General features: G+C 36.8%; 1 protein-coding gene and 1 long non-coding RNA gene across 3 annotated transcripts; both read left to right on the forward strand.

The window, feature by feature from the left end:
- The first annotated feature begins 3808 nt into the window (after nucleotides 1-3808).
- Nucleotides 3809-4413, forward strand: LOC126409833 (uncharacterized). 2 transcript variants are annotated; one of them, XR_007572642.1, is made up of 2 exons: nucleotides 3809-4053; nucleotides 4154-4413. It is a non-coding gene; the product is annotated as an uncharacterized LOC126409833 (long non-coding RNA). The 2 variants fall into 2 exon arrangements; XR_007572641.1 differs by having other exon boundaries at nucleotides 4157-4413.
- Nucleotides 4414-9040: 4627 nt separating this feature from the next.
- LOC116247019 (probable WRKY transcription factor 75) lies at nucleotides 9041-12350 on the forward strand. Its single transcript, XM_031618962.2, has 2 exons — nucleotides 9041-9601; nucleotides 12033-12350. Exons 1-2 carry the CDS (start codon nucleotides 9105-9107, stop codon nucleotides 12208-12210), a joined length of 675 nt encoding a protein of 224 aa, XP_031474822.1. The 5' UTR covers nucleotides 9041-9104; the 3' UTR covers nucleotides 12211-12350.
- Nucleotides 12351-16049: the final 3699 nt, after the last annotated feature.

Here is a 16049-nt window from a genome sequence, read left to right on the forward strand (position 1 = left end):
TGATTGGGATCATCGAGATGTCAACTTTGAAGTAGGCCAACAAGTTTGGGTCTACCTGTGTTCTGCATGACATCCTATCGGTACCTATAGTAAGAAAAGTCCAAAGAAATATGGTCCTTTCTACATCCTTTATCGTCTAAAAAATAATGCATATTTTCTTGAGCTTCCCGAGGATTGGCAAATTTCTCCAATCTTCAATGCCTCTGATCTATTTTCCTACTCTGGTGACAATGATTCGTAAGAAACCATTTCTCTCCAATCAGGGGAGAATGATCGAGAGCAGGACCAGACCCGTCATGTTCCGGACTCTAGTTCTATGCCTTAAAACCGAGCTTCAAGTTTCAGTGCAAATCATGAGACCTCAGCAATGGAATTCTCTATAGATTTGGAGCACAGTCGAGATGAGGTGCCTCTGCATAGATCCACAAGGTGCACAAAGGGACAACCACGGCACATATTTAGTCATTTGTCAGCTTAAACTACTTGATTTGTGACTTTGAATTATATATCGTTTTGGGATCCATTATGTACTTATATTCAGTTTGTATATGTTTGGATTCATTTGGATTCAGGTTAAGTGTTCAGGACTTGACCTGTTACCTTCATTCGTCCATATAAATGAGCGACAAATATATTTGTCATTAGTTGCATTATTAAAGAAACAAAAAAGTATATGTTTCTTCTTTAACACTTTTGTCTTTCTCACATTTAGTTTCCTGTTTACTACCTTGTCGCTATTGTATTTTACATTTACTTCGAACAAGTAGGAGCTATAAAAGGGTTCTGAATTGTCATTTCTGCAAGCAGTGCTTGCATCAATCACTTACTGATTTCAAACTACCAACACTTGAACGATAAATGGAAAAAATGTACATTCAAAGACAATGTTTCATAAAAGCATAAAGTATCAAAAGTTTATGGTATCCCAAAATATTTAAATTTACAAAATCCAATTCACAAAATAGATTAGTGAGGCAGATTAGATCATCATGATAGTACAACAACCTCATCAAATCTCTTCTATTCACGATCACCTGGAATGGAAATTGGGTGTGAGAGCTTTGGAAAGGTCTTAGTATGATGTCTACCCTTGGCTTATGATATATACATATATATACCAAAATAAAACTTTCCTTACTATTGCATGAAGTCAATGCATGGTTCCAATATTCTATATGCATATGGATGATATATTCAAGAATAACAAGTACCTGGAACAACAATATCATATGAACTTAATAAATGTATATACATGCAATAATTATTATATATTGCATGCTTGCAAACATAATTAAGTTTCTCTTGTCGGCACTTGTATTTTCACACAACATTTTTATTACATTGTCCAAAAGAATAACCAATGGCACCTACAAGGTATCAACAACAGCATGTGCTAGTACTAGACTTACAAATCAGTCACTATCTTTGTTCTCCAAATTTTGTGGCAGAGGAATAGGGTACCTTGTAATGAGTATACTCAAAACACAGGTAGACTTTGCTGCAAAACAATAAAATGGCCTGTATGGAAAATCACTAGCCTGCCCAGCCGCACTCAGGTGGAAGGGAAAAACCCCTACTCTTACCTCCTACCACAAGAGATCATGTCACCCTGCCCAGCGAGCAGTTCAGACCACAAACGATCAGACCAGATTATGCACCAACCATTATGAGCATTCATATTTAATTCACATATGTAAGCATGTTTTCAAACATATTCACTTTGCTCTTGTGATTCATTTAGTGCATGGTCATCAGATATAAACATTTCACACATAGCAAAACTGAATTGCATTAATTGGCATAACAATGGCCATCACAACCAACTATTATCGAGTTTCAATTCAAACTCGAGCTATGTGATGGCCATTGTTATGCATAGCATTGGCATAAACTCAATTTGGATTCGAATCCAGATAATCTCATAACTTAAAGTTATAAACTTTGAGCAAACTAAACTGAGATTGAAATCCAATCACATTGGCTAAATATATAGATATATATTCTTAAAACAATCGAACTCATTGTAAAGTCCATTTACAACAATTAAAATACATACTTATATGGATTTATTTGTTGAAACTGCCAAAGCTTTCATTCCAAGGCAAATTTGGAACTGGATCCAAATCTATTTGGATTTCAAACATATGATCATGGTCCTTCTAAAGAAATGCTAAAACTTAAGGGGATGTTTGACAACCCTGAATTTTGGTTCTAGAATTAAAAGTCTAGAAACAAAATTTCTCCTCAAATGGTAATTGGAATGAAAATTCCAGTTCCAGTTTTTCTTTGTGTTTGATAGTCTGGAGTTTGGTTCCAGAATTGAAAATGAAATGTTTGCTAACATGGGAACAGAAATTCTAGAATTCAAGAATTAAAAGCCTTCATGAAATGTGCCCTAAAAAGAGATGAAAAAATCCTAAAATTCTAGAATTATAATTCCACTCCCTAGGGTAGAACCATAATTCTGGAATTTGATTCAAGAATGAACCTATAATTCTGACATCAAAATTTTTTGTTTGATAATGCAACTCGTTTCATTAAAAATTAGAATTTTAATTCTATAGTTCCACAATTCCAGCCTCATCAAACACGCTTTAAAAGAATAGAAAACTGGACTGTAAATAGTACCGAATGAAATCTAGCTCTGATCTATTTTACATCACATTTCAAAGGAAATAGAATTGAGACCAACACTTTCCTTAAAATAATATAATAATGAAGGTTGAACCCATCGAAAACGTATCCACAATTAAAGCATCTATTTTAAAACGAATCAGGTCTAGATCCAATAATTGGATTCATGATATTGCAGGTCTTTCATCACAGTTCATTTCAAAATTAGGATCTATGAAGCTAACTTACAAAAATAAGTGTAAGCTTACATCGTTTAGCAAAATTCCAAAGTGGATCTAGATTTATATCTATATCCAAATTCAGTCGGAATCAATAAATTGATGCATGAAACTGCTGCTTTATAATTACCAATGCTTTAGGTTGACTCCATCTATCAGAAACCCATTACGATGGATTCTAATAGAGGCAAAATACTAACAAAAAATATCTCACGAATTTAAAGGAAAAACTATATTTCCAAGTTTACAAAAAAAAAAAAAAAGGTGAGCAGCTTCTTAATTAAACCAAAGTTGAGGTGAAACGGACTTTCCAAGCTCAAACCCCTTTTAGCTGTATCTCTGGTTTGACAAAAAGCTTGTTTAAAGTGCCTTTTCAGAATTTCTAAAACTTAGGGCATGTTGAACTTTCTAGAGTTTGAAACCTATATCCGTTTCCTAGACATGAGATTGAAAACCAAGAATAAGGTTGGGCCGGCGGGGTACCTAGTACCCGGTCCGGTATGGGTTTGGGTTCGGGCTCAGAAAACCTGACCCGGCCCAGGCCTAATGGGTTGGGCCGGATAGGCTCGATGAGACCCGATCCGACTTGCTAACTTTTTAAAAATTATTTTTTATTATTAATAATATATAATTTGTTATTAAAAATATATTTTACATTAAAAAAATATTTTAAGCTTGGACCTAGGTTTCCGGTATAAGCCCGAGCCTGAAGCTGAGTTTCAGACATCGAGTCAACCCTGATTCTTACCGGGCGGGGTGGAGCCGGCCTGACCCTTAACTCAGGACCCCTTTCCGCAAATAAGACTTTGAAAATGATGCGAGATAAACTTTTAAACTATAACACTATTTCCAAAAATCTGTAAAACTTTTGGGGCAATTTTGGAATTATCTCATAAATGGCCAAAACCTGCTCATTTTTCCCCCCAATTTTTTTCTCTCCTCAGCTTTCCTTTCTCCGACCGTGAACTTTCAATTCCGGCCATCTCGGGTGTCCCACGGATCCGGCGACATCTGATCATCGGCGGCCACAACCACACAGCCCAAGTCAGCTTCTTCCTCTTTTTCTTTCTCTCTCTAATACATTTACTTATTTAACTAGGTTGTAATTGGTTTTGGGTATGGCCGGAAAGCGTCGGCCATCAGGGGCCACCTGCGGCAAGGAGCGAGGCCACCAGCAGCACTGCATCGACCAAATCTCGGAGTGCGTTTCCTTGTCCTTTTAATTTCATTTATTATTATTTTCTTATTTTCTGTATGTTTCATGCAAAAAATTCTCACCAAGAATTGATATAACGAGGAAGAAGAACGCAGCAGTCTGAGAGCACAAATAAAGCAGGAGAACAAGGAAACACTTCTCAAGGCTTCTATTCTTACGCATTTTTGTAAATGTACACATATATTTTTCTCTATTGTTGGTTTAGCATTTAATTGGCCGAGCAGAGAAGGCTTTGATGCCTCCTGCAGATGGGGCAGAGGTTGTCGACTTTATCTCTGATCACTATGATTACTGATATTAGTTGTATCTTTTACATATGCCGAAATAAAATAGATTTGAGTTTAATTCATGATGTTCTATTAAAGAAACATCATATATGCACATCCAGAGGTCACCTATTCTTATACCATGTGCACAAACATCTTTCAAGCATTCATTTTAATATCTGTCATTTACATGCATATGGACGGATAGTGCCAAAACAGACAAACCAAAGGAGGATCAACGTAACTTTTTGGCGCATGAAAAGAGCCACTTAATCCACCGATCAACAAAGTGAAAGAGAATGAAGAAAAAAAAAAACATGAAAGCAGAAGAGAGAGGAGAAACAAGAGCTAAGGAAATTGAGAACTAACTCCCTCTTCCTCCCACCGACAAACCCTTTATTAGAATCTTAGTTTACATCCCACTGCTACTAAACGCTCCTACGTCTTAGGTGGTGGTGAAAATACCCTCCCACAAAAAATTAACCAAGAGAAATATACCCAAAAAATTTGATCAATAAAATAAGTATTGTATTTAATAATTCATCTTTTTTTTTTTCAGAAAAAAGGCAATAAGGGCTACAAAGGGGTCGAACCTACCATTTGATCTACTTACTCTCCCGTATCCGTTTGTCCAAATTCTTGTAACATTCGTCTTCTTCCATCACCGCCTCTACTCTGCATCAGTCGGCTTCTGCTACCTTTCTTTTCTTTTCATCTTCTGCTTCTTCGTTCTCAAACTTTAGATTCTCATCTACGCATTCTATTTTCGCTATTACCACCTCAGTAACTCTTCCTGTCATTGAGTTTCAACTAGACTGACCCCTGCATTCTGCAACAATAGTGCGTCCCCGTCCTCAGCAAGGATGCCTTCTTTATTCAACAATTTTTGAGATTCAACTAATTCTTTGAATCACGCCCCAACTAGGCACCATCTTAGCCTAAGTGTGTGCATTCCCGGAAAGCCGGTGGGAGCCATCTTCAAGCAGAAACAGAAACCAAAAAACATTATCGCACCAAATATTGTGTGCCGTTCTATATGCGAGAACAAGTGTGATATTTCATGCAATCGCCTAAAATTTTCTTGAAAACCCTTGTGTTGAATACTTATGTTTCTGCTTGTGGGATTTCGTTTGCACATAGTGTGCGTCGGGGAACAAGACAATATCATGTCTGTGAATAGCAGCCAAATGTGCTCATCTTTCAAATACACTAGGGTTTGGGGCGACTACGAGAAACAAAGAATGGAGATTTGGGAAAAGGAAATACATGTTTATTGTGCTAGTAAACTTTGAGCATGAATCCAACGGCGATGGCGGCAGCGATGATCAAACAGATCTTCGGGGCTTCGGAGGTGTCTGTGCTCTTCTCAGGTTACTACGATAGTGCACGTGTCTGTTTTTTCTTAACTTAAATAATAATATGCCTCGGCATGGAGCGAAACTAGACGACTAGTGGGTGATCCCGCCATAATTCATAGAGGACAGTTTCAAATTTTTTATAGTGCATGGTATCATTTTCCTACACGTTGAAGACAATGGGGCCGTTTTGTCTTCCATGTTTTAATGCTATTTATCTAGAAGACAGTTTCAAAATTTTTCTAATGTATGGCATTTGATATCATTTCCCTATGTATTAAAGACGGTGGAGCAGTTACATCTTTTAAGTTTTAAGTTGATTCGGCAGCTGCCATTGCTAATGTCATTATCCTAAAACCTTTCAATCATTACGCGGCAGCATCACAGTTCACAGGCCCAAAAAAAAAAAATCACTTACAAGCATGTGCATATAAACCAAGAAAATAAATAAATAAATATATATATGTATATATATAATTGATAAAATAAATACTGAGTTTAATAATTATTTTTTTTCTTTCCATAAAAAAAAAGCAGTAAGGGTCCCAAAAATGGTCACTTGGAGTCTAATCTACCTTTTCGCGTGAGGGTTGAAGATTGGAATGCATTAATTTTTCCAAACTATCTCCGTCAACTTCCAATTTGTTCTGCAACTTATTGTTATTGAGTTCTCTGTCAAAAATTTCTACGTTGATGGATGAGGATCAGGGTGGGGCAGGTAGGGTGACAGTCAGGGGGCACTGGCAGTCTTTGCCTTGGGAGAGAAGCCAAGCTCAAAAGACCATATGCTCGATCCGTCTTCCCTTTTGTTCAACTCTACCAGCCACCTTGTTGCACGTGCCTACGTTTGTCCACGCGTTCAACTTAAGGTAGCGTTTGATTGCGTCACTTTCGTTTGAAAGGAAAACTTTTCTAGATAAAGTTCCCTTTGAAGAAGGTGGAAGAGGGGAAATTTTAACTCTCCATAACATCAAAATGTGTTTGATAAGCAGGAAAATAATCACTGCAGACATTTTTTTTGGTGTTTGATGAATGAGTAAGGAAAAGGGGAGAAAAACACGTGGACGGACGACCCAAGTTTTTTTTGTTAGGCTTAATTGTAAATTGAGAATCACTGTAAAGTTTAAAAAGCACATCCATTAATTAATTATTAGCTTGTTATTAATAAACTTGAATCGTCAGCTCTTACCATGCTTTTAGGAGACTAAAAACATATAAAAAAAACGTATATATGTGTGTGTGTTCTAAGTGAAGGTATAAGCTATACCCCAGTAAGGGAGTTGTTTGATAGTCTCGGATTTGTCTTAAATCCGACATTTTCTCAATTTAAAGAAGTAAAATAAAGGTCTTGAGTGTGAATCTTATGTCTGATTATAAGATCTTTGGTTTGATGAACCATGGACGTTGTCATGCATTTTTTTGTCACATCAGTAAAAAGTATACACATAAGATGTATGAAAGGAGAAATTTGTACACCTTTTCAGAGTTCCACTACACGCAGTTCCTGAATGTCTAAAATTTGTTTCTAGAAGCATAACAAAGTAATACTATGGGTAACTTTGAAAGATATTGAATTCGGCGGTCAAAACCCACCTCAGCCATGATGTGTGACATATGACATAAGATGCCTTTGACTAACTGAGGGATTGCAAAATTAATGGCTCCGAAATTCTCTCAAGATGAATCTCATATTTCATGCATTTAGTATTGTATGTATTCCAATTCAATAATGCAATTTCTGGCAGATCTACGGTACGCGTATTGGGGTTAAAAGGAAACGATCTTTCTGTTGTCTCGTCAAACTAATTTTCCATGTGGGTTTGAATCCACTGCCATCTGCTAGAACTACCGTCAAGGAAGTCGCTTTCTTTATGTTTTCTTGCATGTAAAGCTTTCTTTTTCATTAATGATAATAATAATAAAAGGAGGAGAAAAGTCATTCTTGTCGAACCAATAGTATCATACGAGTAGTACTGATGGAAAATGAAATGAACAGTTCGCAGCTTGACTCCTCTATGGATCACATGAAAATACCCAGTTCGTGTGCGTGTATGCCTGTTTATCCTTCTGTACATATACCGTTAAGCTATACATTTTGTGTATCACTCCTCTTTAATTTATATATAAATCACTTTGGAAAGTACAATTTTTTCCATAATATGAATGAGCTCCTTGAAAGTTTAGCTGGGGATTAGCAAGTTAACCAGTCATTAGCTAACACGCCCATGAGAAGCCGAGCGTGTATTTGCGGCAGCTCATATCCAAAAAGGAACCAGCGATCTTCATATATATATATATATATATGTTGCTAAATAAAGCAGCACAACGAGCCAAGCCAGCTCGAACTCAACACGAATTCACTCGTCAAAACTCAACTCGTTTATAAATAAGTTGAGTTCGAGTTCAAATGCATGCTTGAAATGTTAAATGAGTCTAGTTTGGTTATAAGATCTCGACTCGGCACAACTCAGCTTAACTATACAATGAATGCTGAATTATAATGAGTGAATAGTTAAACAAGTAACAAGTAAAGGTGTTAGTAAGTTAAAAGAAATGAGTCATGCTTAACATAAATGAGATAAAGGAGTCAAGTTTGTGCTCCGTGTTGTATTCTTGGGTTGAGCTCGAGCTCGCCCAATATAATGCGAGATAAATAAATATATAAAAACCACCACTAAAGGTATCATGCCACAAGAACAAAGCAATAATTTGTAACGTAGGAAAGGTTCATGATATTGTGAATGACTATTTATGGTGCTTTTAGTTATAGGTTTTAAATATATATTTAAACATATGGGGATTGTATGCTGCTGGATGTTGATGGAAAATTAAATATTTAAAAGCCATACTAAAACCTCCATTCCGCATAAGCATTAACAATGGTTAATAATGTAGTAAATGGCTTATGGTGTTTCTAATGATAGCTTATGCAGTTTGATTTTTTTTATATGTGTCCACAATAACCCATTATTGCACTACAAACTTATAAACTGTCGTTGATACTATTTTGGCAACTGCTTTTTAACATAGTTTTTGGTTTTTAACCCTGTCTATGCCTCTGATATCCAACAAATTTCAAATTTGAGTTACTCGTAGTGAAAAAAAAAAACAGAGGGCAGATACGACATGAAATATGTTCAATTATTTTTTAAATTCGAAAACAAAAAATAAGGGGATACGAACCGATAACAAGCCGAACCGAGAGGGCACCGATGTCATTGTCGTACAACATCGTTTAAAAAGACATAACATTGGTCCAAATGACATAACGTGCCGTCCACGCCACTCGTTAAGGTGCGCTCGCCCGCACAAAGAAATTGGACAGTTGCCATTGAATCCTCCCTTCAGACTTTCACTCAGTCCACAGCGGCCGCCTCACAGACGTCTCTCTCTCTCTCTCTCTCCCTCCCTTTTTATGCCTTTTCTTATTCCTTCTCTTTCTTCTTATGCTTCCTTTTCCTCTCTTCTCTTGAAGCATCTCTCTCTCTCTCTCTCTTACTCTCTCTTTCTTTCTATCATGGAGGACTTTTGCTTCTCTTCAGCTGAACACAACGACATATATTTTCCAATCCATCCTTCTGCACCACCACCATCTCTTTCACATATGTTAAGTTCTCACAACTTTCCAGTAGATCTGCACCAAAATCCAAGTGGGTTGTTAGGGTTAATTAAGACGGAGGCTGCACCTGCTAGGAATTTAGATCCCAGCGCTTCACAAGGAGAAGCGGCCAGTACTGGATCTGTGGAAGTCGAAGCCGCCGGACCAACACCGGAGAAGAAGAAGAAGGGTGAGAAGAAGGAGCGGAGGCCGAGGTACGCCTTCCAGACAAGAAGTCAAGTAGACATACTGGACGATGGCTATCGGTGGAGGAAGTATGGGCAAAAGGCAGTGAAGAATAACAAGCATCCTAGGTATAATTTCTTGTTATTAATTGATCTTTACTATCAATATTACTGCTGCTTTTGTTGCTATAGTTTTTATGCAGAGAAGCTGCACCGGAGATCCAATACCTGGTTGCACTCCTTTATATATACTTGGAAAATACTCATTGGCCGCATGTTTGATTGTCTCGATATATAGTGCCCGATTATTCAGAATTACAACTCAATTAAAAGCGACCGAAGAAAATTAAACAGAATTTCACTCCCATAGACTAATTTATTCAATAATTAATAAATTTCAAGGCTAAAAAGATGGAAGGTGCATGGCAATAAAGCTGATCAAAGTCCGATCCGTTTGTTTGATTTTGATCAACAAATACGGTGAGGATAACCTTTACATGAAGTAAATGGTTATCCAGACAACGAAACACGATCTTAATTATGACTGGTCTATAGAAATGTTAAAATTGAATGAGTTCCCACCATTGATGTTAGAGAATCCTTGCTTTTTGGTTTTCCATTTTTCTTTAGTTTATTTCTCTTTAGTGAGTGTGGTGGCATAAGATTGTCATTAGGTGTCAACATGTTTATGGTAAGATAGCGTAGGCAAGCATGAGGTTGAAATTACACTTTTGGCTTTATTGGTATTTGATGGGTGTGCTGCATCTCTTTGTTTTTGGTGATTTACATTAAGCCATGAAAAAGATCTGTGATCTTGACGCATCACCAAATAAAGAGGCTACAACTTTGGTTTCATTAGCTATGACCGGATAAGTAAGGAAGTAATTAGTGCATGGTGACTGATACTCTCATCTACTTGTCTTCCTTGTTGGCCATCCCCTATCATGGTTTCATCATTTTGACCACATATAATAACTCCTTTGTAGTTAAGGATGTTCATAGCCAACTCAGGCTTGACTCAAACTAGTTTGGCTATCCTTGATTTCAGCTCAACTTGTTTAATAAATGAGTCGAGTTCAAGTTAAGAACTCCACTGATGCAAATAAATGAGTCAAACTCGAGCTAGATAGGCTCAGGTCGACTAAACTTGTGGGGAAAAAACATGCAAAACATGTTTCAGATTTTCATCAAGAAAAAAAGTTGCCTCAGTGGGCTTCTGTGGGACTTGCAAGAGTCTCCTTGTCCCCCACTCGTGGAAAAACTTTTTTCCAATATATGGCTTGCCTAAGCTTAAGCCAGATTCCGGCTCAAGCTTAGTTGAGCCAAATCCGAGCTTTCTTCAACTCATCCCAAGCCTCGAGCCAGTCGACTCAAGCTCGAGCCAATCTGTGAGTTTAGAGACTCGAGCAGACAAAGCACTTTACATTTCACCAGCCTACAAATTACGAATATGATAGAGAAGATGTCTTAAGTGCTAATTTAATCTTGGTGAGTGATTGGGAGGCTACTTAAGATAGATGAATTCATTGTGAGATAAAAACTATGAAAATGAAGGCAAATATTGCTCTAGTACTTGATATTTTACGGGCGTTTTGCTGAAAAACTTTATGGTGCCAACACTACCCGGAATTTTGGAATAAACCATGAATGAAATACCGTGGTTTTGGGCTCAAAGTAGTGAAAGTGTAAAAGAGAGACGATGAGACCGACGGAAACATGTTGTTGTATTAGGCAATTCGGCATCTTCTTCAAGTTGGCATTGCGTACAAAACTCTCTCTCTCTCTCTCTCTCTCCATGATACGTATGAACACACTCTCTCTCTCACATACACACACATAAACGTGCGTGTGTTTTTACTGTTGCGCGCATGCATTTTTGTGTTATGCCGACAGAAACACAGCTGTATTGTCAGAATCACCTAAAGTAGGAATCCTGGTTTCTTGGAATTGGAAGTGAATAGATTGCGAATCCCAACTCTTAAGTCTGACTCCCTTCTATCGATTTTACTTGATCAATTGTAGTCGAATATCATTTCTTACATTCAATATATATTCTATAAAAACATACCAATTTTTACTAGCATTAAGCATGTCATCACCATATCCCTTAATAGTTCGCCATATATGCCATCGATCCACTACTACTGTAACTAATTTCTTGCTTCCCATTCTTTCAAAAATTCGAATGGCCTCTTCCTAATTACTTTGATTTTATATTCCTCCTCCTCTTTCTGCATTCTCGCTCTGGAAGCTGCACAGATTGTATTCCATGCATATGTAATAATTCTTGAAAAAATTAAAAGCAAAAAACCGTTCAAATTAATGAGAATCTTGATTATTATATATTGACAACAATGGTAATGTAGATTATGATAATTAAAAACAAGAACAATGTTAATTTAACAACATTACATTAATAATACAAAATACAAGAACGAGAGACGTAGTACTAAAAATATTTGCTCATCCAGAGCATGCAATATTGGTTGTAGTCAATTATAGAACTTTATCATATTTATCAATGCTCTGAGATCGCCTAGCTCTATTTTCTGAACTGCAGAAGCTATTATCGGTGCACCCACCATGGCTGCAACGTGAAGAAACAAGTTCAGCGATTATCAAAGGATGAAGGGGTCGTGGTCACAACTTACGAGGGCATTCATATGCACCTAATTGAGAAACCAAGAGACAACTTTGAGTCTATCTTAAGCCAGATGCAAGTTTTTGGCAACTTCTAAGAATTTTGGCCGGCATCGTCCTAAGCCCTCATCTATGTATAAATGGACGCACCTTAGATAGAGCATCCATCCGTTGTGATGCTTTTTCAGAAGAACGATTGTGTCCCCGCATGTGATATCATCAAATCCCATATGTTTCCTGCAAAGCCACCTACGAATAGAAAAATGTACGCAGCAAATACTTTGTTGTTATTAAACTTCATATTTGAAGATAATGCAATCACCTAGAACCATACGAGTGGTTGGTTGTCAAGTTTCCTATGTTCCTCAAATTTACCAATTTTCACCCTCATGCTAAAAATCAACATTGCTCTCTCTCTCTCTCTCTCTCTCTCTCACTCACTCAAGTATATACATGATTTTTATATCATGTATTTGTTAGGACTAACGCAATGAAGAATCTGGGATAATTCTTTATCTCCCATTTTGGTCGACTTATTTATCAGTGCAACATACGTGAAATGTCTCACGCATTATGACATATCAACTCATGTTCAATGAGTGTATGTTAGCATTGGAAGAAGCTTTCATTATTGTACACATCACCAAAAGTCCAATTCTATATGTAGAATTGACTCGAGTTCTTGAAAGATGTTCCTCTTAATCACACTAAGATGATCTAAGCCCTCGGATCTAGCTACTAAGTCTACATGATTTTTGGAGATCATGTCGGTCTTTAAGTTCTATAATATAAGACCTCATCTTGATCCAATTGGAGATCATGTCGGTCCTTAAGTTCTATAATATAAGACCTCATCTTGATCCAATCAAGGCGATAAAAAATTTCGTACACAATGTCACCATTTCATGCATGACATTTGAGATCACAAAACATGTACCTCTTTAAAAAAAAATTGTGTTTTGTTCATCTCAGCTCAGCTCACCCGTCACTAAGTGCCTGAGGTGATATGTTTATGTAAGCAATGATCAAGACCTTATTGGATACTTACATATAAATGTGTGACATACATGAATTCAGTCATAGGATTTTTTTTCATAAAAAAATTATATTTTATTAAGTCCTATAGACCTTCCATGTTTCTTAAATACATCAACAGTAATTGGCTTAGTAAGAGGATCAGCCACCATTTCATGAGTAGAAATGCAGTTAAGTGACACTTTTCCCTTCTATACTATATCTCGCAGGCACCTACATCTAGTATCGATATGCTTAGTTTTACCATGGAATTTGGGATTCTTAGCAAAAGCTATAACAGCTTCGTTATCGCACTAAACTTCAATCGAAGCATTTGCTTCCAAGACAATATTAAGGTGTCTGAAAAATCTCGTCAACCAAACACCCTCTTGTACTGCCATAGACGCAGCTACAAACTTAGCTTCCATAGTAGATAGAGCTGCACACATCTGTTTCTTACTACAACAAGATATCGCCCAACAATTGAGCATAAGTACATATCCAACCATAGACTTATGTTTATTAGGGTCTCCTTCCCAATCTTTATTTGTGTTACCTTTAAGTCACAGCTCATCACCGTGATAGCAGAGTGCAAAGTTGTTAGTGCCTTTTAAGTACTGCATGATCCTTTTTAACAGTAGTTCTAAGTCTATATATAAAACAATAGCTAGTATAAGGCAAACGAAAGTCATTTTGACAACTGAAGAAAACATCTCATCATAGTCAGTGCCTTCTTTATGTGTGTATCATTTTACCACAAATCAAGCTTTCAATCTTTCAATAGATCCCCTTGTATTTCTTTTGACATTGAGAACCCATTTGTTCCCAATGGTCTTCCTTTCAGGAAGAAGATCGATAAGTTTCCAAACCTTGTTATTGCTCATGGATCTCATTTCCTCTTCCATTGCTTGCTACCGGAGATAGCGTCATGCATAGATTTTGAGACATCAATGTCATCAGGTACTACCATCATAACTTCACCTTCTATCTCAAATCTACATCATGGAATTCTTATCCTCTGACGAAACACCACATTTAGACTCTGACCCTCGTGTAGTTCATACCCACTATCATGAACTGTTTGAGACCATACATTTTGTATCATTGTCTTTTGATCATTCCTCTTTACATGTTCTAGGTAATCCAATTTGTATAGTTGAACATCTGCATTTATATCTCCTTTCTTAGGGAAATTGATTTCCAATAATGTTGCATCCCTTAAATCTATCTCGGTCACACTCCTATATGTATTTTCACCTAGAAAGACATGACTTTTGGGGTATTCACAATATCAAATGAAGATATAAGTCTTCCTCCTTGGTCTCGGTTTACCATACTGGTGGGAAGGATTGTGAACATATGTTGCAAATGACTAAAGTTGGGCCACCTATCTGTCTGTAGTTTATATGGAGTTGATGAGATGGATTTTGTGGGCACTTGGTTAAGGATATATGTCATAGTCAATGAACAATCACCCCAAAAGGCAGTTGGGCAGCAATGCTTGTGCCATAATTGATCTAACTATTTCCATCAATGTTCGATTTCTTCTCTCAGCAACACCATTTTGTTGTGATGTGTGAGGAGTAGTCAATTGTCTACCTATGTCATTTTCATCACACATTTTCTTAAATTGATCAGATAAGTATTTTTCTACCTCGATCTGTTTGAAGGGCTTTGATTTTTCAATCAAGCTGGTTCTCTACCAAGTTCATGAAATGTTTGAAACAATCCAACACTTTAGACTTATGGGAGATCAAATATACATAACAATATCGAGTGCAATCATAATTGAAAGTGATGAAGTACGATGCTTCGTGTCTAGATGCCACACTCATTGATCCACATGTTAGAATGGATTAATTGTAATAGAACGGAAGCTCTAATTTTTTTCTAGATGATTTTTGAGTTGTTTTTCCTGCTAGACAATGTTCACAGATATCGATGTTTATAAGAAACCCTAATAATCCCTCACGAGCTAGTCTAATCATTCTATTTTGCCCAATATGTCTTTGGCAAGCATGCTAAGTACATGCATCCACTTTAACGTGCATGTTAAAGCATTCATCATTCACATAGTAGGAATTTTAATAGGTATTTAAAACAAAGAAACCATTCATTAACACACACTAAAATAACCAATTGAGTTTGCAGAAAATATCTCAACATAATTGTCATAGTAAGCTTATAGCCAAATGTCATCAAAGCAGAAATAGAGATTAAATTTCATCAAATATTTGAGATGTGAAGCACATCATGCAACAGTAGATCTCGTCTACTTGCCAAAGCCAATTGGCAAGTGCTGATCCCAAGTACTTTTGCATGACTATTGTTTCTCAAGAACAACTACCTTTTCCCTACTAGATACTTTTGATATTCAATGAATTCACTATGATCGTGCATTACATGATTTGTTTCTCATGAGTCTATAATCCAAAAAAGGATGAGATTCTGCAATTAGAGTGCAACTTGAAACAAAAGAATAATGCCTCAAGGTCAAAGAGGTGTGCACCTTCTTTGACTTGCTATACTCCCGAGCGAAATGGCCAAGCTTCCCATAGTTGAAGCATTTCACCTTACTCTTGTCCTTCTTCCCACCGTGGTTCCTGTGGTGTCTCTGTTTTCAATCTTGTTTTTTCTTTTGCTAATCTTTTGCATGTTTATTTTTAAACCATTAGGAACATCACCCCTCTTTCTTTTATGATTGGGAGTATTCAGCATGAAAGCCTAACCACTAGATTTGGTAGCTTCCAAGCGCTCCTATTTTACATCCAGGTGTCTGGATATGCCATCAAAAGTTTTGATACTCTTGTTATGTGTCATATTAATGTTCATGTGCTTCCAATTATTTGTTAGTGACCTTATCACCTCATGAATTTGTTGTTCATCTATAAAAGTGTGTTCTGTTGACTTTATCTCTATGATT

This window comes from Nymphaea colorata, chromosome 2 (genome assembly GCF_008831285.2).
Source record: "Nymphaea colorata isolate Beijing-Zhang1983 chromosome 2, ASM883128v2, whole genome shotgun sequence".
NCBI classification, from domain to species: Eukaryota; Viridiplantae; Streptophyta; class Magnoliopsida; order Nymphaeales; family Nymphaeaceae; genus Nymphaea; species Nymphaea colorata.